Source organism: Eretmochelys imbricata, chromosome 9 (genome assembly GCF_965152235.1).
Source record: "Eretmochelys imbricata isolate rEreImb1 chromosome 9, rEreImb1.hap1, whole genome shotgun sequence".
Classification (NCBI taxonomy): domain Eukaryota; kingdom Metazoa; phylum Chordata; order Testudines; family Cheloniidae; genus Eretmochelys; species Eretmochelys imbricata.
The window spans coordinates 100,128,939-100,152,772 of NC_135580.1; the positions used below are offsets into that span (position 1 = coordinate 100,128,939).

Genomic DNA, 23,834 nt, shown 5'->3' on the forward strand with positions numbered 1-23,834 from the left:
CAGCTCCAGCCCAGGGGCCCCGGCTCAGGCTCGCCCCCCCCGAGCTCCAGCCCAGGGGCCCCGGCTCAGGCTCGCCTCCCCCCGAGCTCCAGCCCAGGCTCGCTCCATCCTAGTATCTCTCACCCCCCCCCGCCCGTAACTGAAGCCCAGCACCACGCGCAGGCGCAATAGCGCGCGCGGCCGCCATCTTGGCGGCGCGCCGTCGGCGGGGGGCGGGGCGAGCGGGTCCGGGCGGGGGGAGCCTCCGAGTCCGGACTCGGGACTTTTGAAAAGCTCCGGAGCCGCGGCGGGGCGGGGGGGGCTGCGGGCTCCGGGGCTGAGCTGCCGCCGCCGCCTGCGACCGGGACCGAGCCCGAGCCGACCGGCGCCTGCATCTCTCCGGCGGCGCGGCTCCGGGGCGTCGGCGTCCAGCGGGTTGGTGCCGGGGGGAGCGGGCGCCCCTCGCCGGGCTTGGGGGTGCTGCGTGCCCCGCCCGCGGTGAGCGGGAGCGGGGGGGGCAGGGCCGCTGCGGGCGCGCGGGGAGACGAGGGGGTACCTGAGGGGGAAAAGGGGGGGTCGCTGCGCGCGCGGGGAGATAGTGGGGGGGTCATTGTGTGTGGGGGAGTGCAGAGGGGAGGGGGGACTGGCGGGGTTCAGTTTGAGCGCGCGGGGGGGTGGGGAGAAGAGGGGGTGCCTGAGGGGGGAAATGGGGGGTCGCTGCGCGCGCGGGGAGATAGTGGGGGGGTCATTGTGTGTGTGGGGGGGTGCAGAGGGGAGGGGGGACTAGCGGGGTTCAGTTTGAGCGCGCGGGGGGGTGGAGGGGGTGAATGGGGGGGTCGTCACCGGGAGGGGGTGACTGTGGGCGAGGGGGGGGTCACTGTGTCTCTCCCTTCTCCCTCTGCTCAGGGAGCTGGGTCCCTCTCCCTTTCCCCACTTGGAAGAAGTGCCATGCTGCTCCCCCCCCCCAACAGACACTTCAGGGGCCCAGGCCCCCCCGTGGCCCCCGGGTGCTGGGCGCGGGGAGCCTGCCCGGGAGGGACCCGCTGCCGGGGGCGTGGAGGTCAAGAGGTGCCCGCGGCAGGGCTGGCCTTGGCTGCTCTCCCTCCCCGCTCCGCAGTTAGGCCCCGCTCTCTTCCTCCCTGGGCGCTCTTCAGGGCTGTTGATGGCTTTATGAAAATGTGCAGTGCGAACTTGCGGAACCCTCCGAGCTCTTCGCACAGGTCCTTTGCACAACTTCAGAGGCGCACACCTGCGTGTAGTTTACCTTGTTTGCATGGTAAAGGAGAGGGATTTTTTTTTTAGAGTAAGCATGCTGAGTGCTAGCAAGATATTGATACCGGCTTTCTGAGCTGCTGCAGTCCGCATCGGAAGTATTCGCAAAAAGAAAAGGAGGGCTTGTGGCACCTTAGAGACTAACCAATTTATCTGAGCATAAGCTTTCGTGAGCTACAGCTCGCTTCATCAGATGCATGCAGTGAGCTGTAGCTCACAAGAGCTTATGCTCAAATAAATTGGTTAGTCTCTAAGGTGCCACAAGTTCTCCTTTTCTTTTTGCAAATACAGACTAACACGGCTGCTACTCTGAAACCTATCAGAACTATTGTGCTTCAAGTAATCTAGAGGTGTGATTTATGTCTAAATATTGTACAGACTGTTACAGAGAAGTCTCAGTAATTCTCACTTTGTTAGTCTATACATTTAGTAATCCTCATCAGAAACCTTGAGGAACTTTCCCCATTTCTCAACAGAGATTTCATAGCAAAGTCAGTTCTGTAATCCTGTTTAATATTACTAAAATGTACTACAGAATATTTTAACACATTAAGTTTGGGTGATAATTAAGACTAATTCACACATTTCAAAATAACTGTCTTTACAAAAAAAAGTTTTTATTCTCTAATATGCAAAATTCAGCAATCTGCAGTGGATCTCTAGCACAAATTAGCACGCTTCTGTGCATTCAAAGCAAGAACACTTACAGGGACGCTGTCAGATTGAACCCACTTTCCAATAATAAGCCCACTGGTTTTTCCTGGAGTTCCAGCCAGTTTTGCTTTTACATTTCCTTATTTAAAAAAGTTTCCCCTACAGTTCTGTAATCAAAGGGGGAAAATAGTAGTGACTAAGGCCCCAATCATGCAGAAAGATCCATGAATTTGAAACCCTGTACCCTCAAAAAGTGGGTGCAAAGAGCAGCCACTGGAGATCTCCTCTGTAGGAATGAGTGACTACATTGTAGCAACAATGATATTGGTTATACAGGGAGTGCTGTTGCATGTACAAAGTAAAAGTAATTTTCCCATAATCTCTTTAAATAGTAGTAACCAGAGATGTTGCTTGTTACAATAGCAGGTGAAAAAAAAAGGTACAAAAGTGATTTAAGTTGGTGGTATCCCATTTGCAAAATCTAAGATTCTCTGCTGTATCTTTCTGAGCGCTTGTACAGCCGTCTAAGTCACCTAAGTCAGTATAACATATTTTGCTCAGGGGTGTGAATAAGCCACCGACCTAAGTGCTGGTGTGGACAGCGCTGTCTGCTGGAGAGTCTTCTCCAGATGCGCTACACCACCACTGTAGTGCTTCTAGTGTAGACTAGCCCTAATGTAACACAAAACCCCTAGGAGGTATTAGGCAGTGGAGGTCAAACCCAGGACCTCTAGATTTAAAAGCATGAGCCTCTGTTAGCTGAGCTAAAAGTCCCTGTTATGTTACATCAAAGGTTGTATAGATTTGAATCTCTGTGTGGGACAGCCATATTGTTCACGTGTTCTATAAACAAACTGAGAAACTAGAAGTTTTTGTTTTAAGAACTAGCTATGTAAAAGAGGTGATGTCATTAAGTTTTAAGTATCAATGTGTGTCAGTAGTAATATTACATAATTTTTTCACGGCACTTCAATAGCTTAGGGGAATTGACTCAGTTGGGCTCCCTCAGTCTAGGATCCACTGAATAGGTGTCCACTTAATCTCTCATCACCATGTCTGACATCCTCATGAGTCTCAGCAGAGGTACCAAGGATTGAACAGATGTGGTCAATGAGCCCTCTTCTACCTCACGATGGCATCTCATCTTGAGAATTTTTAAAAATGATCTCACTGTGCTGTACTGGCGGAAGACTGGTTGCAGATGTTTTTATCATTGAATGTTTTTATTCTAGTATTTGTGACAAAGGATTACTACATCTGAAAGATGGAGTATGGATAAATCTCAGAAGATTTGAGTGTCTCTGCTAAGTATGCTTCTTCTGTCTCTTCATGGGCTATATCTTCACTGAGAAAAGGTGTTTACACTAGCTCTGTCAAACAATTAAATAAATTAATTGTCCTACTATTCACATTGTTAAATATTAGAATACCATTTTGTTAAATATTTTTGGACGTTTTCTACGTCTTCAAATATATTGATTTCAATTACAACACAATACAAATTGTACAGTGCTCACTTCATTTTTTATTACAAATATTTGCACTGTACAAAACAAAAGAAATAGTATTTCAATTCACCTCATACAGGTACTGTAGTACAATCTCTTTATAATGAAAGTTGAACTTACAAATGTAGAATTATGTACAAAAAATAACTGCATTCAAAAATAACACAATGTAGAACTTTAGAACCTACAAGTCCACTCAGTCCTACTTCTTGTTCAGCCAGTCCCTCAGACAACAAGTTTGTTTACAATTAGCAGGAGATAATGCTGCCCATGTCTTGTTTACAGTGTCACCTGAGTCAGATGCCACCAGCAGAAGGTTTTCTTTTTTGGTTGTTCAGGTTCTGTAGTAATACATTGGAGTGTTGCTCTTTTAAGATATCTGAAAGCATGCTCCACACCCCATCCCTCTCAGATTTTGGAAGGCACTTCAGATTCTTAAACCTTGGGTCGAGTGCTGTATCTATCCTTAAAATCTCACATTTGTACCTTCTTTGCGTTTTGTCAAGTCTGCTGTGAAAGTGTTCTTAAAACGAACATGTGCTGGATCATCATTCGAGACTGCTATAACATGAAATATATGGCAGAATGTGGGTAAAACAGAACTGGAGACATACAATTCTTCCCAAGGAGTTCAGTCACAAATTTAATTAATGCATTAATTTTTAACGAGAGCATCATCAGCATGGAAGCATTTCCTCTGGAATGGTGGCTGAAGCATGAAGGGGCCTATGAATGTTTAGCGTATCTGGCATGTAAATACCTTGCAACGCCGGCTACAAAAGTGCCATGCAAACGCCTGTTCTCACTTTCAGGTGACATTGTAAATAAGCAAAAAGAAAAGGAGTACTTGTGGCACCTTAGAGACTAACCAATTTATTTGAGCATAAGCTTTCGTGAGCTACGGCTCACTTCATCGGATGCGTAACCACTTTTAAACCTGTCATTGTAAATAAGAAGTAGTCAGCAGTATCTCCCGTAAATGTAAACAAACTTGTTTGTCTTAGTGATTGGCTGAACAAGAAGTAGGACTGAGTGGACTTGTAGGCTTTAAAGTTTTGCATTTTTTTTTGCGTGCAGTCATGTAGCAAAAAAAAAATTTACGTTTGTAAGTTACACTGTCATGATAGAGATTGCACTACAGTACTTGGTATGAGGTGAATTGAAAAATACAATCTTTGTTATTTTTACAATGCAAATATTTATAATAAAAATATAAAGTGAGCACTGTACACTTTGTATTATATGTTGTAATAGAAATCAATATATTTGAAAATGTAGAAAAACATACAAAAATATTTAATAAACTTCAGTTGGTAATCTATTGTTTAACAGTGTGATTAATCACAATTAATTTTTTTGTTAATCGTGTGAGTTAACTGCGATTAGAGCTGTCAATTAGTTTACACATCAAGATAGCTATTTTGATAGAACATCTTAGTGGAGAGAAGGCACAACAGCTTTTACGTATATATAGTTATTCAAGGTGCATGTCAACTGGGGTATGTAGATTTGACCATGACTAGCTACAGATAGGTTTAAAAACAACCTGTGCCTTGTCTCATCTAGGACATTGCATCGAGGTACATTGATGTAAAACCACACCTATTTCTTGCAGTGAAGACATAGCTTAAAATACCTTCCTGAAGTTGGACTTGTAGCTGAATTCAGATTTCATGTATCCTGAGGCTATTTACTCCAGTGTGTGAGACTTGATATTGGCAGTGACAAAAGGGCTCTACTGACTTTCAAAGAGCTTTACATAGATGGGCTTATTGGGGAACCATAGAGAGGAAGTAACTGCCCTGTTACTAAGTGGGAGTGTGTTTGGGGTGGTGGGAAGGTCACATTTGAATTTCAGTGGGAAAAGTTTGCAAGATGGACCAAAATTTAGATCTGTGCTATGGTCCAAATTGATTTTCCTATATCTGCTGAAAACAAGGTGGAATGGCATCTCAGATAAGGCTTTCCATGCCCATTTCAAGGTGTTGAAATATCCTACCCTATGGTTATTTATTTGTATTATCTTAGTTCCTAGGAGCCCTAGTCATGGACCAAGGCCCCACTGCGTTAGGCATTCTATGAACAGAACAGAGGCAGTTCTACCCCAAAGAACTTACAATCGAAGTAGAAGACCCGAGACAATAGATGAATACAGATTGGGGAAGTACAAGGAAACCATGAGATAATATTAATCAGCATGATAGGTTGTGATCTAAGCACATCTGCAGCTTCCCTGCCCATTTAGAGAAGCTTACGCCTTTTAAAAAAGCAGATCATGTGCATGAGGTCTCTGGAGGGAGTATAGCAATTGAGTTATGTTCTTAGAGCTTAAGCTTTTTTGCTATAAGCTCAGCTGTAGTTTAGTTTAAACTCAGCTGTAGGAAACAGCACATTTTATTTCCTTTCTCGGAAACAGCAGTGCGTTGTTGTAGATACTAATGACACAGTACAGTCATATGATTTCTTGTGGCTTTTGTTTTAAGTTCTTCTTTGTGAATTATGCAGCAATTATTGGTGTATGCTCTGGTTGTGAAAATCTTTGATGAAAAGTTGAGACTTGTAGGGGAGACTGGATTGGAATTGCATGAGCTGAAATTGTTCAGTTTTGGGCTTCATGGGGAAAGTTGGAACTTTAAAGATACCTAGTCTTTTTTTGGGAAAAGGGGTGAAGAGTCAAAATTAACAGAGTATTTTGTTCTTTCCGTATTCTTGGTGTGAAAAATGAACTGACACTAAAACCAATTTTACCAGTGTACACAATTTAAAGATTGCATCCCAAGGTTAGGACTTGATGATCTGACAGAAAAATGAAAAGTTAAAGTTTGGTGAATGCTTCTCCATTTGACCAGCTGCAAATTGGCTTTACAAGAATTGGGGAAAAGTGGATGGGATTTTCTGAATGGTGGGAGGTGGAGGGGAAAGAGTAATATGTAACTTTCACAGACCAGCAAGCCAAGCTGCTATGACTTCAAGCAGGGGTTCTCAAACTTCATTGCACCGCGACCCCTTTCTGACGACAAAAATTACTACACAACCCCAAGAGTGGGGACCACAGCTTGAGCCTGCCTGAGCCCCATTGCCCTCAGTGGAGGGGCCAAAGCCCAAGCCCCACCACCCTGGGGCGGAGGCAGAGCCCAAGGCCTTCAGCCCCAGGCAGGGGGCTTGTAACCTGAGCTCCGCTGCCCTGGGCTGAAGCTCTTGGTCTTCAGCTTCAGCCCTGCTTGGTGGGGCTCAGGCTTCTCAACCAGTTCCTCGTTGTTTGTCAAAATCAAATCTAGAAAAGCCTCTCCCCTAGTAGCTTTCTCCACCTTCTGAAATAAAATATTGTCTCCAATACATTCCAAGAACTTACTGGATAATCTGTGCTCTGCTGTGTTGTTTTCCCAACAGATGTCTGAGTAGCTGAAGTCCCTCGTCACCACCAAGTCCTGTGCTTTGGATGATTTTGTTAGTTTTTTTTAAAAAAAAAACTCATCCATCTCTTCTTCCTGCTTAGGTGGCCTGCAGTTAGGGTGACCAGAGGTCAAGTGTGAAAAATCGGGATGGGGGTGGGGGGTAATAAGTGCCTATATAGGAAAAAGCCCCCACAATTGGGACTGTCCCTATAAAATTGGGACATCTGGTCACTCTATCTGTAGTAGACCCTACCATGAGATCACCCTTGTTTTTTACCCCTTTTATGCTTACCTAGAGACTTTCAACAAGTCTGTCTCCTATTTCCATCTAAACCTCAGTCCAAGTGTATACACTTTTTAATATATAAGGCAACCAACTCCTCGCTTTTTTCCGTGCCTGTCCTTCCTGAGCAAGCTGTACCCTTCTGTACCAAATATTCCAGTCATGTGTATTATCCTACCATGTCTCTGATACCAATTATGTCATAATTGTGTTTATTTACTAGCATTTTGAGTTCTTCCTGCTTATTCCCCATACTTCTTGCATCAATATACAGACATCTAAGATACTGATTTGATTTCCCCGCCTCCCAGTTCTGTCTTGTCTTTCCTTTATCCCTGCTATAACAGCCAGTGCTCCCCCCAATTCCAACCCTTTTCCCAGGTCTCCATGCCTTTGACTTACTTGCGGACTTTGGTCACCTGCCCCCTTCAAACCTAGTTTAAAGCCCTCCTTACTAGGTTAGCCAGTCTGTATCCAAATATGCTCTTCCCCTTCCTTGATAGGTGCCTCACAGCATTCACCTCCAGGATGCATCTGTTTTTGCCTGGGCCCCTATCCTTGACCATGTCTTGCACCCATTCAGAAAAATGGGAGAGGAGAAGAATGTTTTAAGTAGCAGCAACTGAAGCAAGAACTAGAGAAAATCAGAGCTCACTATGTGTGAATTCAGTGATTTTAACTTTGTATCCGTTTCAGTTCACGAAGACTTTGTATCTGCAGCCTAGCTACCATGGAAAGGTGTGCATTAGAAATGCCTGGAATGAGTGGGACAGTCTTGTCCCACCCTTGCAGCGAGTAAACTGACTTTCCCTCAGGGCTAAGAAGGAGGTTCCACTTTTCCACTCAGAGTGGAGATCAGGCTTAAATAACTGCAGGAGTCCGTAGTTAACTCTGATGGAAACGCTGTACCCTGGAAGTCTTTAAATAACATCTACAGTGAATAATAGCTTACGAGTCTGTGGTGGTATTTTTTTTCCTTTCTTCCCTGAGTTTTGTTCTGTGTCAAAATTAACCTGGACTTCTGGGACTGATGAAGCGGAGCTCTGTATCACAGAGGTAGTCCTGGTTGCTGGCATAAGTGCAGCGAGACGGGTGTGAAGTTATGGCCACATACATTTATTTTAGAAAGAGAGTAATGAAGGCACAATGAAATAGTTGATGCTGCATTCTTAACTACTCAATTTGTTGGCCAGTTACATTAATACAGGTGTACTGTTATCTTTTTACATAGCACTGAGGGATGATGTTGAAAGTTAATAATTCCCAACATGCTTGTTAAGTTAGTGTATGTTAGGAATACTCAAAATGTCTAATGCATTGCACAAGGGTTAATTTGTTGGCTGCTAAAGCTATTTTTGTAATCCTCCACAGTTCTCATAAGAAATTTACATGAAGGAGCTAGTGGGCATTTTTAGGTGAGGAAATGAAAAATATGCTTATACAGGTGTTTAATTCAGGTAGCATGAGCATGGTGTTCTTATCTTTTTCTGGAATTTATTGACATTTTATACGTGACAATTTCTTCCTGGTTTATTGAGTCCGTAGAACTAGCACTTTTGAAGGCATACTGTACTCTTGACAGACTTATGGAACTAAGTTGCAAACTTTCATAAACGGGCTTTGACTATTCTGTTTATGTTGCTGTTGGTGCAACGATATTCTCAACTTTTGGGCCTTATCGTATGTGTAAAGTATGTAAGAAAATATCTCACCGTGAAATAGAAATTTTTTTCTACAATAGGTATGCACACTGCGTTCCTTGTACATACTTTTCCTATATATACAGATGTGGAAGTAGGATTCTTCTACTATAGTCATAAACCTCCAATCCCTTAATTTATATTTAAATTAACACTTCCATTGTAGTTTCACCGGCACTGGAAGCAGATATCTCGAGGAATGATTTTTCTTTTTATGATGTATGGGATACTGCATGTGCACCTAGTGTTGGACTGAATCTGGGGAAAAAATAAGAATGGAATTTCGGGTTGTTGACACTAAGTGCCAGCATTCATGGGGATAGAAGCTAGAATACTTTTTTTTTTTTTTTTTTGTATTCCAGGAAATATTCAGTTGGAAAAAGATAGGTATTGGAAATTTGCATTAGTACACAGATGTTGGAATGATTTGAAAAACGCTTTCTGCCGTGTTACAAAACTGATACATGGTGTTTAAATAACTTCTCCTTCAGGGGTTAAATGCTATTCCTAAAAGGCTTGCCCCACCTACAGCAATTGAGAGAATTGAGTTTGTGTGCAACCTTCAAAAATGTCTTAGTGATTTAGGAGCACAAATCCCACTGAAAGTAATGGGACTTAGTACTCCTAAATCACTTAACTACTTTTGAAAATTGCACCTTTTCATCTTTAGTTTGTTGCAAAATCTGCTTACTACTCTGAAGTTGTACTGTTAATTGGGAAACGTTGCTTATAGATTGGTTTCTCATGGATTCTTAAATACTTGAGATGAGTTGAAACTTGATGCGGTTAAAGGGGCCTGATTTTTTTCAGAAAGTGCTGAGAACCTGCTTTCTGAAAATCAGATCCTTTAAAGTGTCTTAAATTGGCTAGCCAAAAGTGGAAGCACCCCAATTGCTAATCATGGTCAGTGCGTGGAAATTGTCATGAAAGATCGTTACTTTAGAAGCTATATTAGTAATAGTATCCGTGTGAAAAATGCTAATTCACGGACCAAATGTCTCTCTGGTTAGTAGTGGTGGTGGTCCGCTGTTGGAGTAACAGGGCGGAAAAATAGTTCTCGTACTGTTTCTGTAACTTGTGCCCACATACATATGTGGTGGGGGTGTTAAAGATGTCTCAGTCTCTCTCGTGTATGTATATACAGGCGCGCGCGCACGCAGATTTAGTGTGATTCCCTGAAAAGCATCTCTTAGAAATGAAGTAGTTTAGTAAAATTTAGATTTGCTTTCATAAGGTACAGTAAAAGTAGGCAACCTTTAATCCATTTAACAAAGAGCCTTCAGTTTCCACTTCAAGGAATGTGGAATAATACTTCATAAAGTAACTTAATCTCTAGCCAACTATTTTAAGAAGTTTACTCTTGTAAGGAGTAGGCCAGGTGAAATGTTTACTTAAGCAGCCTTGTTCCTTTATTCAAGAAAGGTAACTCTACTACTATTTCCAGAAGCACAACCTAGTGTTACTTAACCACTTCAGTTATCCATTTCAGTGCTGGCTAATATACTTGAGATGTTGGACAAACCAACTTTTACCTCTTCTTTATGCTTTTGTAGTGTAGGATTGCAACAGAATGTTGATGAATGTTCCAGGGACATCTTCAGTCTTCTCTTCAATGAGTTTTAATTTTCATTGTTATGGTAAGTGCAGCACTGAAAAAGCTCTGACTGGTGGATTTTGATAGGGTATTGATCCAAAAAATGTGTAGTAATCTTCAGTAACTTTCATGTCAGAAAAACTTGGGCTGCGCTATTTCTGTGTTTAGGCAACAAGCATCTAGGTTATCTTGTGGTGTCTCATGGGTCCAGTTCTTACACTGAAATATTTTTGAATAGTATTGAGATAAATCTAATTTTCACCTGTTTACAAATATATGGGGAATGTAACTCTAGATTCATGGCAAAATATAAATTGGTACACTATAAATAGAAGATAGCAATGAAATGGCTGATTGTGGTTTCTCTGTGCTTTAGAAAACTGGATCTGTGGTCCTTGAGCCTAGATTTATCAAAGCTAGGGACTTGTTCAGTTGTGCTGCCTTGAGGAAAGTATTCATGCAGTTTAAATGAGCAGCCAAACTCTGGAATCTGGAGTACATACACCTTACTGCTCTTTGTAATCCTCCACTCAAGTGAGCATATCCCACATGATCAATTTTTCTTCAGGTGGACTTGCATTGATAGGCTCTGGCCATTGCCATTATTTAAGCTTGCATATATAGTGAGACTTGTTTTTGATTACTGGGTTCCCTTTCTTGACCGTTACAATAACTGTTGGACTACTGTTAACCAAATAACCTTTCAGAGAACAGTCATTAATTTCAAGTCCTGTCCTTTTTTCTTGTGTAGCAGTGAACAAAACCACATTTTTAGGGCATAATACTCAGCTGTTCCTTGTCCTGAGACTTGGGGTATATCAACACTTAAGATGGTACAGCAGTGCAGCTGTAATGCTCAGTGTAGACACTACCTATGTCAATGGGTGGGGTTCTCCTGTTGGTGTAGGTAATCTATCTCCCTAAGAGGTGGTAGCTAGTTTGATGGAAGAAGTCTTCTGTTGACCTAGAGTTGTCTGCACTGAGGGTTTGGTCGGTATAGCTACTTCTAAAAGGGATGTGGATTTTTCACAAAATCTAACCTGCATATTCAGCATTGATTATTCATTTGCATTTTTCTGATTAAATTCTTCCTCCCAGCTGATTTGGCTCATAATTGTTTTCAGCTTTGTGAAATTGGCTCTTTTTCATATATGTATATATCAACTGTCTGGACTGTATTCTGTTTGCACATTATAAATATGATCAAGTCATGATCACTTGTGTATAAGCGACCATTAATTTTTAGTTTTGTAATGAGTTCCTTTCTATCTGTGGAAACAAGGTCCAATATAGAATTCCCCTATGTTGGCTGCAGTACTTCTTGAGTTACAAAATTGTCGTCTATAATTTAGAAATTCTATGGCTGTTTTAGTATTAGTAGCATGAGACCTCCAGCATATGTCACTCAATTTTAAGTCACATGTAATCCCGCAGCTTTTTCTGCCTAAATGTCATAGATGTGTAAGGAACCAGTCATACTGTTTCCTAGTGTGATTTATTTGGTGTCTGCTACAGACAATCAATAGCATCTTTTATTTTATCTGTTAAGCTATTGATCCATAAGCATTCAAGATGATTTTCTTCCGAGTTTTCAGTTACTTGGAAACAGGTAATGCCAGAGGGCCACTCCCTTACCTGTTTTGCCCATTCAGTCCTTCCCAAATAGGTTGTAACCATTGATTTTTAGTAGAGCCGCAAACATGGTCTGCAGATATCTGCAGATTTTTAGCATTCCAGTCATAGGAATCTCCATTTGTACCTTGATCCAAAGCTAAGCCAACCTCTGTTTCTCTCCATAATGCCTTGTCAGGCAGCTACTTTTGGGAAGCCTTAGATGTTCAGGTTTAGGAGGGTTCACTATCTCGTTCAGCCACGGATTACAAAACTCAGTCGAGGGTTTTTGCCCTGCCAGATATATTTGGAAACAGCTCTGTGTAGGCCCATAAATGCTACTGGAACAACTAGGGGAATGCATTAGGATGAATAAAGCTGTCAAGCAAAAAACTCCATTCAAATTAGATTAACCTTTCTTGTCCATTATGCAGACAGGACTTCACATCCAGGTTTGTTTTAGGGTTTTAATTGAGAGAGCGGCATTCTGTTGAGTGTCTTGCTTTTGGAAAGTGAATTAATGGTTTTGTTTTAGTGGTCAAGATCGATAGAATGTGATCTGTGGCAAGCAACATTTTGCGTGTTTGGTTTTTTTTAAAATTTATTTATTTATTTAGTGGACATCTCCTCTTTGACCTAGGAAACCCTGAAGTTCAGTTAAACTGATAGTATGTCCTGAGGTGCAGCAGCAGAAGCAGAGCACAATTTTGTTCGACTAGCAGCGGCAACAGAAGCGACAGCAGGCAAGTAAGAGGTACTTAAAGGGTTTCTTTTATATGGTGCCATTTTTGGTAATGCCAGGTTCTAGGTGTTGCTTAGAACACAGTGAATTAGTAAGTAATGCTTTCACTTTATTCATCTGCATGACTTTTAATAAATGTGTATGATTTGACCGTTTCCATTTAGCTAAGATTCTGGGTTAGCATTTATCGTGACTTCTTCTCCTGAACAGAAGGGTGCCCCTTAAAGTTTTTCTGGGTGTGTTTTTTAAATTGCTATATGCCAGGGGTGGCCAACCTGTGGCTCCTGGAGCCAAATTCGGCTCTTCCTATACAAGGAGCCGCATGTTAACTTCGGCACTGACTCTGGGGCTGGAGCTCCAGGCGCCAACTTTCCAATGTGCTGGGGGGGTGCTCACTGCTCAACCCCTGGCCCTGCACCCACTCCACCCCTTTCCGCCCCCTTCCCTGAGCCTGCAGTGCCCTTGCTCCTCCACCATCCCCACAGAGCCTCCTGCACACCATGGAACAGCTGATCGGGAGGGACAGGGAGGCGCTGATTGGCAGGGCTGCTGGTGGGTGGGAGGTGCTGGGAGCAGGGTGGGGAGCTGATGGGGGGGTGCTGCTGACCTATTACTGTGGTTCTTTGATAATGTACACTAGTAAATTCTGGCTCCTTCTCAGGCTCAGGTTGGTCACCCTGGTATAGGCCCTTATTTGCATGGTGGTATTGATATAGAGAGCTTTATTTGTTGCCTGAGGGATTTGCAGAAATTCCTAAATTTATCTTCTTTTTTTTTTTTTTTTTTTTTTTTTGTAGGACTGACTTATGAGCTTTGTGGTGTATTTAAAACATTATGCCATTTTATAAACTTTTTATGTGAAATTATTTTCCACTTCCTGCACAGGAATAATACAACTCATTTAACACCTATAAATGCAAACAAGAGAACAACCTGTTCAAAAAGTGTTTTAGGACTATAAAGCTCAGTGTACCATCTTTCATAAAAGTAACCAATATAAAATCCATACAGTAGCTAATATTTGTTGCAATTTCTTTCTTCATAACACAAAATAGGAAGTTCAGAACTAAAAATAAGAGTAGTTCAACAGTATTACATACTTTGCAGCATGAGTTAGTTCTGTGTTAGTTGCAAATGAAAATAGTGTGCTTTACTAAGTAAAATTGCAGCAGTGTGCCCTTTAGCAAAATCTGTAAATTTTAAATTGAGTTATGATTGAACAGTAGAATCAATCTCTAATTATTGTAAAGGTATTTTAAGATTAAACCTTTGAGAATGAAGAATTGGGGGATGGCACTGTAAATATGTGGTAAATGATTGTGGTACATTTAAAAAATATGGCTCATAAAAATTGAGGCCACCTTTTAATGTGCGTATTTTAACACACACTGGTAATTTACGCTGGTTCTCTCCTTCACTCCTAAAATAGAGTCACAGCTTCCATTTTAGTAAACTATTCATGGGATAGATAGGCAGGGTCAGGCACAGCTAGGTTAAACCATGAGATTAATTTGAGAAATCTAGGGCCTGTAGTTTTTCTGTTCACTTGATTAGTTTTCATAATTCATTCTCATTCCCACAGCAGGAGCAGTAGTCCTAGGTGTTGGAAGTAGAGGTGCTAGGGCTGCGGCAGCACTCTCTGGCTTGAAGTGGTTTCTGTCATGTACAGGGTTTACAGTTTGGTTCAGTGGCTCTCAGCACCGCCTCCTATACAAATTGTTCCAGCACCCCAGCAATAGTAATGTAATATTTGCCTACAGAAAAGCATTTTTTGGTTTCTCTTTCATTCCTTTATCCCTTAGTGTCAGTGGGAACAGTTGGTGGAACAAGGAAGGAGAGAATCAGTTGAGTGTGAATGATTTGGACAGATCTTGCCCTGCTTTGCTAAAATCTTTGGGATCTGGGAATCTACACTCTATTTCTTGATGTCAGTCTTACTTTCTGCTCCACTTTTTTTTGTGTGTTCAACTGCAGGTGCATGAACAGCACAGGAGATAATTTTGCTTTTGAGGGATGATGTGGAGAGACACTTTGTGAGTAATTCTGTGTGTTTAAAAACAAAACTTTACTGTGTAGGAACAGAAATGAAATTGAATGTGAATTTATTTTCCTTATTCCATGTTACATTAAGTATGCTTCAAGTCCTCATTAAGCTCAGAAAAAACATGAATTTGGGGTGCATCCCTTGAAAAACAATTTAAGGTGAAGTTTGGATGGTGTCTTAAAATTGTAGAACAGAAAAATAGATTCTCTCTACTGTTTCATACACAGCCATTGATGGCAGCAACCTTTCTATGGTGACTGATGAACTTTAGTGTTAACCATGCAACATAATTTGCTTTATAGATATGAATAATATATAACCTGTGAAGCTTGTTCTGTGGATGATCTTTGGCAGGATTAACAGGATACTTTTAAGAATCCCTTCAAATAATCTTCAGTGGCAGTGCTCCATGGTAGAAGGGTTGAATTAGCCACCAAAGGATGAGCTTTCTTCACTTTTGCTAATAGGTCCATGTGAATTTACGAATTAAATCTCCCTAATTCTTGTTGAGGACTGACTTGTACAATGCAAAGCTGGTAGAGTAAAGTTCTATAATACCATTCATTCTGAAAACCAGCTTTTCACCCACCCCCTGAAATGCAGCAGCAGTATGACAGGACACAGACACTACACCACAGTTCAGCACAGGAAGTGAAGCAAAACTGCCAGTCTTTTCACCTCTTAGGCAAAAGGAACTAGCCATAAATGTAGCTCCAGTGCTTTGCTCACTTTTCTGAAACATTTATTCTTGTGAAAATTTGATTAATCTTTAATTACCTCATGTGTTCAAAGCCTTGGTCTGGTGCCTTATTTGACACAGTAACTCTCTCAGGATGTTACTTCCTAATGCCACAGTGGAATACTGAGTCATCAAGCAGCTCTTTCCTTCGAACCAACAATTTCTGCTCGAGACCCTTAGTAGTAATATTACTGTAGCCTAGCGTAACAACTTAAACCTGTATTGTCACGTTATGCTCGGGCTTTGTAGTAGAAGTACTATAAATTTGCTTAATTTTACTTTCAAATAGTATAAACCTAGTGTGTTCCTTAAGGTGGCTTCTGAATATTCCCACTTGGGATGTGAGTTAATCTTTCTTTCTCTCTCCCCCCAACCCCCACTGTGGTATGGGAAAACGCTGTTGAGTTCTGGGAACGTTCTAGAAAAGCAGTGCCTGTTGAGACTGCTTGAGTGCCCTTTCATGGCACTAAGCATCTAGAGCTGAAGTAATGAGGCCTTGTTAACCACTGTCACCTCAGTTCCTTCCTTTTTCACGGACTAAGTGCAGTCACAGGAGCCTGGACTTCACACTCAGAATTTTACTTTTATCAAAAATTCTCTTGTTATAATTATTCTAAACTTGTATAGCGATTACTGACCCAGTTTTTAATTCGTTTGGATCCAATTTCATGTGATTTTTGAATTCCCATACTGGTTCTGCCTTTTCTAGAATCCAGACTTAAGATTAAAAATAGACTTAAGCAGTGTATTTTGTGCCAAAGTGTTATGGGTCAAGATGCATGAGGGTAAAATAAATGTGGGGCAACTGTGGGTTGGGCTGATTAGACCTGGGAGGTGGGAGCCAGCATATTGGAGCTGTTTTTCCCAATTCTGCTACTGACTTACCAGGTAACCTTGAGTTTAATCTCCGTTGCACTATCTTTGTAAAATAGTGGTGCTGCTTATGTGGTTTTACAAAGTGCTTGATCTGTGAAAGTGAATGTTATCTGAGTGTTAGTATTACCATTATTTTATTTTGAGAAAATAAAGTTTTTGGTAATATCTAAATTGGAGAGAGCTGGAGACCTCAAAATATTTAGCAGGCATAAGCTTCAAAGACTTACTGAATGTCTGAAGAAATAAAAATGGGTTTATAAATGAATATGTTCACTCTGCAACGTGTACTTGCTACAGTTTGGAATCAATTTTTTAAAAAAATATATAGTTTAAAAATAAAAATCTCGTGGTGATAAATGTTCCATTCAGCAGTCTTATTCAGTTCTTAAATTCACAGCCTTTTTTAATGCTAGATCAAGAGTGAACTAGATGGATGGCATTGCACAACTTTAGGTTCAAAGAAGACATTTGACATTAAAAATGCATTAAATTGCATTCTGTTCTTATGGCTCTGGTTCACTCATTGAGCTTGACATCTGAATTAGGGTTCCTCATTCTCCTCCTTAATATCTGCCCATGTCTAATTAGGAGACTCATTTGTGCAATACTATTTGAAGCTTTACTTCAGCTGTGGCTAACAGTAATCAGTAGATAAGGGAGTTTGACAAGTTGGACAGTAAAACTCATAAGCTTGTGTTTCTCACAACAGAAGTTGGTCCAATAAAAGATATTATCTCATACTCCTTGTCTCTCCAATATCTCTCTAATTATGCTATGCATAATATAAGCTATTCAATTTGATGACTGGAATAATCGGGTCTTTGGCTGTTCCTAATATTAGTAACTACCTAAAGAAGAAAAAGTGGGTTTTTTACCCATGAAAGCTTATGCCCAAATAAATCCTAGTCTTTAAAGTGCCACTGGACTCCTTGTTGCTTTTACCTAAAGATGTATTCTCTTAAAGAAAATTACAGCACCTGGCTCATCAATATTGGTTTGTCTGGCACTCTGGGGAATAAGATAACCCAACTCTGTTACCTTGAATTAGCAGAGATGATTTTTTTTTTTCTTTTCTTTTAGCCTTTTACCATTTCTGTGGTTTTGCTGCAGTGTATTTTTTCTAAAAGGGACTATTCAGTTAATCATGTCTTTGTCAGTGGGATCCATTTTAGTGTGGTCTTTGCCTAATATACCTTTATAATTACTTCATCAGATGAAACTACATTCATAAGCATATAGCTGTTGACTTAGATTCATAGATATTAAGGTCAGAAGGGACCATCATGATCATCTAGTTCGCCCTCCTGCACAATGCAGGCCACAGAATCTCACCCACCCACTCCTGTGATAAACCTCTCACTGATGTCTGAGCTATTGAAGTCCTCAAATCATGGCTTAAAGACTTCAGGGTGCAGAGAATCCTCCAGCAAGTGACCTGTGGATTCTCTTGCTATAGCTCTTTGACTGATCTAAGCCTATGGTGGGTGAAAAGCAAAGACTCTCTGTAGAGCATTTAAGATGTATGTGTATGTAAGTACCTCATATTCTGTAGCATATTTCCTGTTAAATGTTTTAAAAACATTGTTTCAAATTTATTAGCAGCAGGGCCAACAAAAAAAAATCTGTGGGAAAATATTGAGTTTAAGATTTTCATACATCTTGCCACATAAACTTGCTCTACTTTACGAATCAAAAATGTGTAATATTGCTGACCAAAGAATTCATTAATAAGTCATAAGGATCATACTTAATTTTATAAATACACACATGCTCTCGGGAGATTACATCAGATAAAGACAGACAACTAAATATTGACAAATTTTATAAGTACTTGCATACAAATACAAAAAGTTTACATACTAAGGTGGGTGAACTTGAGTGCCTGGTGTTAAATGAGAATATTGATATAATAGGCACCACAGAAACTTGGTGGAATGATGATAATCGGTGAATATGATAATACCAGGGTACAAAATGTGTAGTAGTGACAGAGTAGGTTACACTGATCGGGAAGTGCCACTATATGTGACAGTGTAGAGTCAAATACAGTAAAAATCTTAACTGGATAAAGCAGTACCATAGAGAGCTATGGACAGCAATTCCAATAATAAGAGTATAGGAGTAGGACTGTACTACTGACCACCTGACCAGGATGGTGGTAGTGATTGTGAAATGCTTGGAGCATAGAGAAGATACAAAACCAGAAAACCCAGTAACAGGGGATTACAACTGTCTCCATTTTGACTGGGTACATGTCACGTCAGGCTGGGATGCAGACATAAATTTTCTAGGCACCATTAATGACCGCTTCTTAGAAAAGCTAGTCCTGGAACCCACAAGGTGAGAGGCACTTCTTAATTTAGGGGGGGAAATGCTGAAGAAACCCCCCAAAGTAGCATTTAAATTAAAAAAGGGAACTAGACAATGAGGAAGCTAGTTCAACAGAAAATAAAATAAACAGTCACAGGAGTGAAATGCCTGCAAGCTGCATGGAAACTTTTAAAAAAACATCATTAGAGGCTCAAACAATATGGATACTCCCCTTCCCCCGACCAAAAATATGCCACCATGACTAACCTGAATAGAAGAAGCTATTAGTCAAAAGGCATCCTTTTAAAAATTGGAAGACAAATCCTTTTGAGGAAAATAGAAAGGAGTATAAATTCTGGCCAGTCAGGTATAATTAGGAAGGCCAAAAAGAATTGAAGAGCAACTAGCAAAAGAGACAAAAAAGTAACAGCTAATTTTAAGTACCTCAGAAGCAGAAAGTCTGCCAAAGAATCAGGGCGGCCACTGGAAGATTAAGGTGCTAAAGGAGCACTCAGAAGACAGGGCTGTTACGGAGAAGGTAAATGTATTTTTTTGCATCAGCCTTCACTGCAGAGGATGTGAGGGAGATTCCTGAGCCATTCTTTTTAGGTGACAAATTTGAGGAACTCTCCGAGATTGAGATGTCAATAGAGGAGGCTTTGTAACAAATTGATAAATTACACAGTAGTAAGTCCCCAGGACCAGATGGTATTTACTCAAGAGTTCTGGAGGAACTCATATGAAATTGCAGAACTACTAACTGTGGTATGTAACCTATTCCTTAAAACAGCCTCTCTGGTAGATAATTGGCAGATAGCCCCTGTAATGCTGAGTTAAAAAAAAAAAAAAGCACACCTGCAGAGATGATCCTGGCAGTTACATGGCCATTAGTCTAACTTCAGTATTAGGTAAATTAGTTAAAACTATAGTGTAAAAAAAAAAAAAAAAAGCCAGAATGATCAGACACAGAGATGAACATGATCTGTTGGGGAAGAGTCAACAAGGCTTTTGTAAAGGGAAAGAATGCTTCACCAATATCAGAATTCTTTGAGGGAGTCAACAAACGTGAGCCAAGGTGATCCAGTGGATATTAGTGTACTTGGACTTTCAGAAAGCCTTTGACAGGCTTTTATCCCAAAAGGCTTTTTAGCAGTCCTAGGATAAGGGGGTAGGTCCTCCTATGCATCAGTAATTGGTTAAAAGACAGGAAACAAAGGATAGGAATAAATGGTCTGTTTTCAGAATGGAGAGAGGTAAATAGTGAGGCCTCCAAGGATGTGTATTGGGACTAGTGCTGTTCAATGTATTCTTAAATGATCTGGAAAAAGGGGTAAACAGTGAAGTGGCAAAGTTTGCAGATATACAAAATTACTTAAGGGAGCTAAATCCAAAGCTTACTGTGAAGAGCTACAAAAGAATCTCTCAAAACTGGGTGACTGGGCACCAAAATGGCAGATGAAATTCAGTGTTGATAAATGCAAAGTAATGCACATTGGAAAACATAATCCCAAATATACATATAAAATGATGGGGTCTAAATTAGCAGTTACCACTCAAGAATGAGATCTTGGAGTCATTGGGGATAGTTATCTAAAAACATCCAGTCAATGTGCAGCAGCAGTCAAAAAGGTGAACAGAATGTTGGAAATCACTAAGAAAGGGACAGCTAATAAGACAAAAAATATCGTATTGCCTCTATATAAATCCATGGTACACCCACATCTTGAATACTGCATGCAGATGTGGTTGCCCAATCTCAAAAAATATATATTGGAATTAGAAAAGCTTCAGAAAAGGGCAAGAAAAATTATTTGGGGTATGGAAAGGCTGCCATGTGAGGAGAGATTAATAAGACTGGTACTTTCAGCTTGGAAAAGAGACGACTAAGGGGGGATATGATAGAGGTCTATAAAATCATGACTGGTGTGGAGAAAGGAAGTGTTTACTCCTTCTCATAGTACAAGAACTAGGGGTCACCAAATGAAATTAATAGGCAGCAGGTTTAAAATGAACAATAGGAAGTATTTCTTCACACAATGCACAGTCAACCTGTGGAACTCCTTGCCCAAGGATGTTGTGAAGGCCAAGACTATACCAGGGTTCAAAAAGGAACTAGATAAATTCATGGAGAATAGGTCTGTCAGTAGGAGGCTATTAGCCAAGATGCGAAGGGATGGTGTCCCTAGCCTCTGTTTGCCAGAATTTGGGAATGGGCGACGGGATGGATCCTTGGTGATTACCTGTTCTATTCATTCCCGCTGGGGCACCTGGCATTGGCCACTGTCAGAGGACAAGATACTGGGCTAGATGTACCTTTGGTCTGACCCAGTATGGCTGTCCTTATGTTCAAAGAGTTACAAAGGGATCTCATAAAACTGGGTGACGGCAACAAAATGGTAGATGAAATTCAATTTTGTTAAATGTGAAGTAATGCACACTGGAAAACATAATCCCAACTACATGCAAAATGATGGGATCTAAATTAGTTGTAACCAACCAGAAAGAGATCTTGGAGTTGTTGTGGATATTTTTCTAAAACCATCCACATAATGGGCAGTGGCAGTCAATAAAGCTAACAATGTTAAGAACCATTGGGAAAGGGTCCAGTAATAAGACAAACTATCATGGCCCTGTATAAATCCATAGTATGCTCCCACCTTGAAAGTTGGTGCATTTCTGGTCCCCCCGTGTCAAAAAAGATATATGGGAAATGGAAAAAGTACAGAGAAGGGCAACAATTACTAAGGGCGTGGAACGGGTTCCATGTGAAGAGTGTTTAAAAAGACTCTTCAACTTAGAAGAGAGACAACTACGGGGGATGTGATAGATCTATAAAAACATGAATGATGGGGAGAAAGTGAATGGGGAAGTGTTGTTTACTCCTCATAACATAAGAACTAGAGGTCACTCAATTACATTACTAGGCAGCAGATTTAAAACAAACTGAAGGAAGTACTACTTCACACAGTGCACAGTCAACCTGTTGAACTTGTTGCCAGGGGATGCTGTGAAGGCCAAACATATCTAATTCTTTTTTTGAACTGATTTAAGCTCATGGAGAGTAGGTTGATCAATGGCTATTAGCTAAGATGGTCAGGGACCCAACACCGTTCTTGGAGTCCCTAAATTGCCAGTTGCCAGAAGCTGGGACTGGATGGATCACTTGATAACTGACCTGTTCCGTTCATTCCCTCCAAAGCATCTGGCTCTGGTCACTGTCAGACAGGCTGCGGGGCTAGATGGACCATTGGTCTGACTCAGAATGGCTGTTCTTATGTTCTTACACCACCACACCCAATTGAAAAGTTAATCATACAGTAAAGACTCTGCCTTTTATTACTGCATGGTCCAAGAAGTAGGAGTCCAGGGTTTGTCCCTGCCAGGCAACATATGCAGTAGCTTATAGCAGTAGATATTTCAGTACCATTTCCCCCTATTATAGAAGGGTAGGTGCCAGATTACAAATTTGAAAATTGCCAGGGAGGAAAGGGAGAGGTAAAATGGGATAGGGATGGTCTAGATCAGTGGCTGTGAAACTTTTTACCTGCAAAGGACCCCTTTGGCACCTGATTAAATTTCTCAAACCCCTTTCATTTAATATTTATAAACTTTAATGTTTTTCTTCTATTAGTTAGGTTACTTTATTATTTAAAAAAAATATAGTTAAAATAAGACTCTCGAACCAAAAGAAAAATGTAGTGCAAAATCATGTTCTGCAAGCGGTAAGTTACAGATTACCATTCTGGTGTGCCCTACTGCAGTACTCCAAACCCCCGCATAACCTTATGAAAACATCCGCTCAGTATGGAGCAGTTGTCGTCAAAGCTAACAGTGTTAGGAATCGTTAGGAAAGGGATAGATAATAGAGTAAATATCACAATGCCACTGTATAGGGTGCAGCCACACCTTGAATATGTGTGCAGTTCTGGTCAGCCCCTCCCCCCAAACATATATAAGAAATGGAAAAGGTACAGAGAAGGGCAACAAAATTAATTAAGGGAATGAAACGACTTCTGTATGAGGAGAGATTAAAAGGGCTGGGTGTTTTCATCTTAGAAAATAGATGACTAATGGGGGCTGTGATAGAGGTCTTATAAAATCATGAATAGGGAAGTGTTATTTATCCCTTCACATGACACAACAACCAGGGGTCTCAAAGAAATGAATAGGCAGCAGGTATTAAATAAACATGAGGAAGTGCTGCTTCATATAATGCACAGTGAACCTGTGGAACTCATTGCCAGGGGATGTTGTCAAGGCCAAAAATATAATGGGATTCAAAAAAGAACTAGATAAGTTCATGAAGGATAAGTCCATCGATGGGTATTAACCAAGATGGTCACGGATGCAACCCTGTTCTATGGGTGTACCTAGCCTCTGACTCCCAGAAGCTGGGACTGGATGACAAGGGATGGATAATTGTCCTGTTCGTTCCCTCTGAAACATTTGGCGCTGTCCACTGTTGGAAGACAGGATACCGGGCTAGACGGACCATTGGTCTGACCCAGTATGTCTGTTCTTATGTTCATGGTGGACCTCTGGGAGTCTGGGTACCTCACTTTGGGAACCACTAGTTTAGGTATACTTAATCTTGTTCCAGCAGAGGGTGGAAGGACTAGATACCCTCTCAGGTCTCTTCCAGCTCCACATTTGTATGATTTTATGACAACTCAAAGTTTTGTGGCCCAAACAAGGATGACAGAAAAATTGGGGGGCAAAGAAGCTAGGAAAGGGTAAGTTTGTCAGGGATTAATATGGGGTTATGGGTAAATATAAGTTCAACTCTAAATCTTGAGAAGCAAGGCCCACATATGTCTTCCAGCGTGTTTCTAGAGGGCCTAGTGCAGCAGTCCCCACTTTTGATTTGGACTTCTTGGCAATACTGCTCATAAGGGAAAGCATTACTTAATAAAACCCTTCCTCCGCCCACCCCTTACATCTGCATAAAGTGAATCCGTCTGGTTTGCCTTGGTTTAAAAGGTTAGTAGAATAATGGTCCCAAAAATACTGTCAAGATAATCTCCCCATTTAAAGGGGGGATGTTTCGTGACTGCTAGTTTTCTGCACTGCCAGTTGAAAATGCTAGTATATTCGGAAAGCAATCTATGTAGTAAAACTGAGTTTAAA

At 41.0% G+C, this 23,834-nt stretch overlaps 1 protein-coding gene across 7 annotated transcripts in view; it reads left to right on the plus strand.

The window, feature by feature from the left end:
• Positions 1-289: 289 nt before the first annotated feature.
• Positions 290-23,834, plus strand: part of KLHL13 (kelch like family member 13) — a 126,806-nt gene continuing 103,261 nt past the window's right edge. For 2 of the 7 annotated variants that reach the window (XM_077826452.1, XM_077826455.1), the window contains exons 1-4: positions 336-414; positions 10,345-10,428; positions 12,637-12,739; positions 14,713-14,771. Coding sequence is in view for 3 of the 7 variants with exons in the window: in XM_077826457.1 (XP_077682583.1) it covers positions 14,752-14,771 (20 nt within the window). In the remaining 4 variants the exon portion in view is untranslated. Of the gene's footprint in view, positions 478-10,344; positions 10,429-12,636; positions 12,744-14,712; positions 14,772-23,834 lie in introns of all 7 variants that reach the window. The other 5 variants (XM_077826456.1, XM_077826458.1, XM_077826457.1 and 2 more) reach the window with 4 other exon arrangements.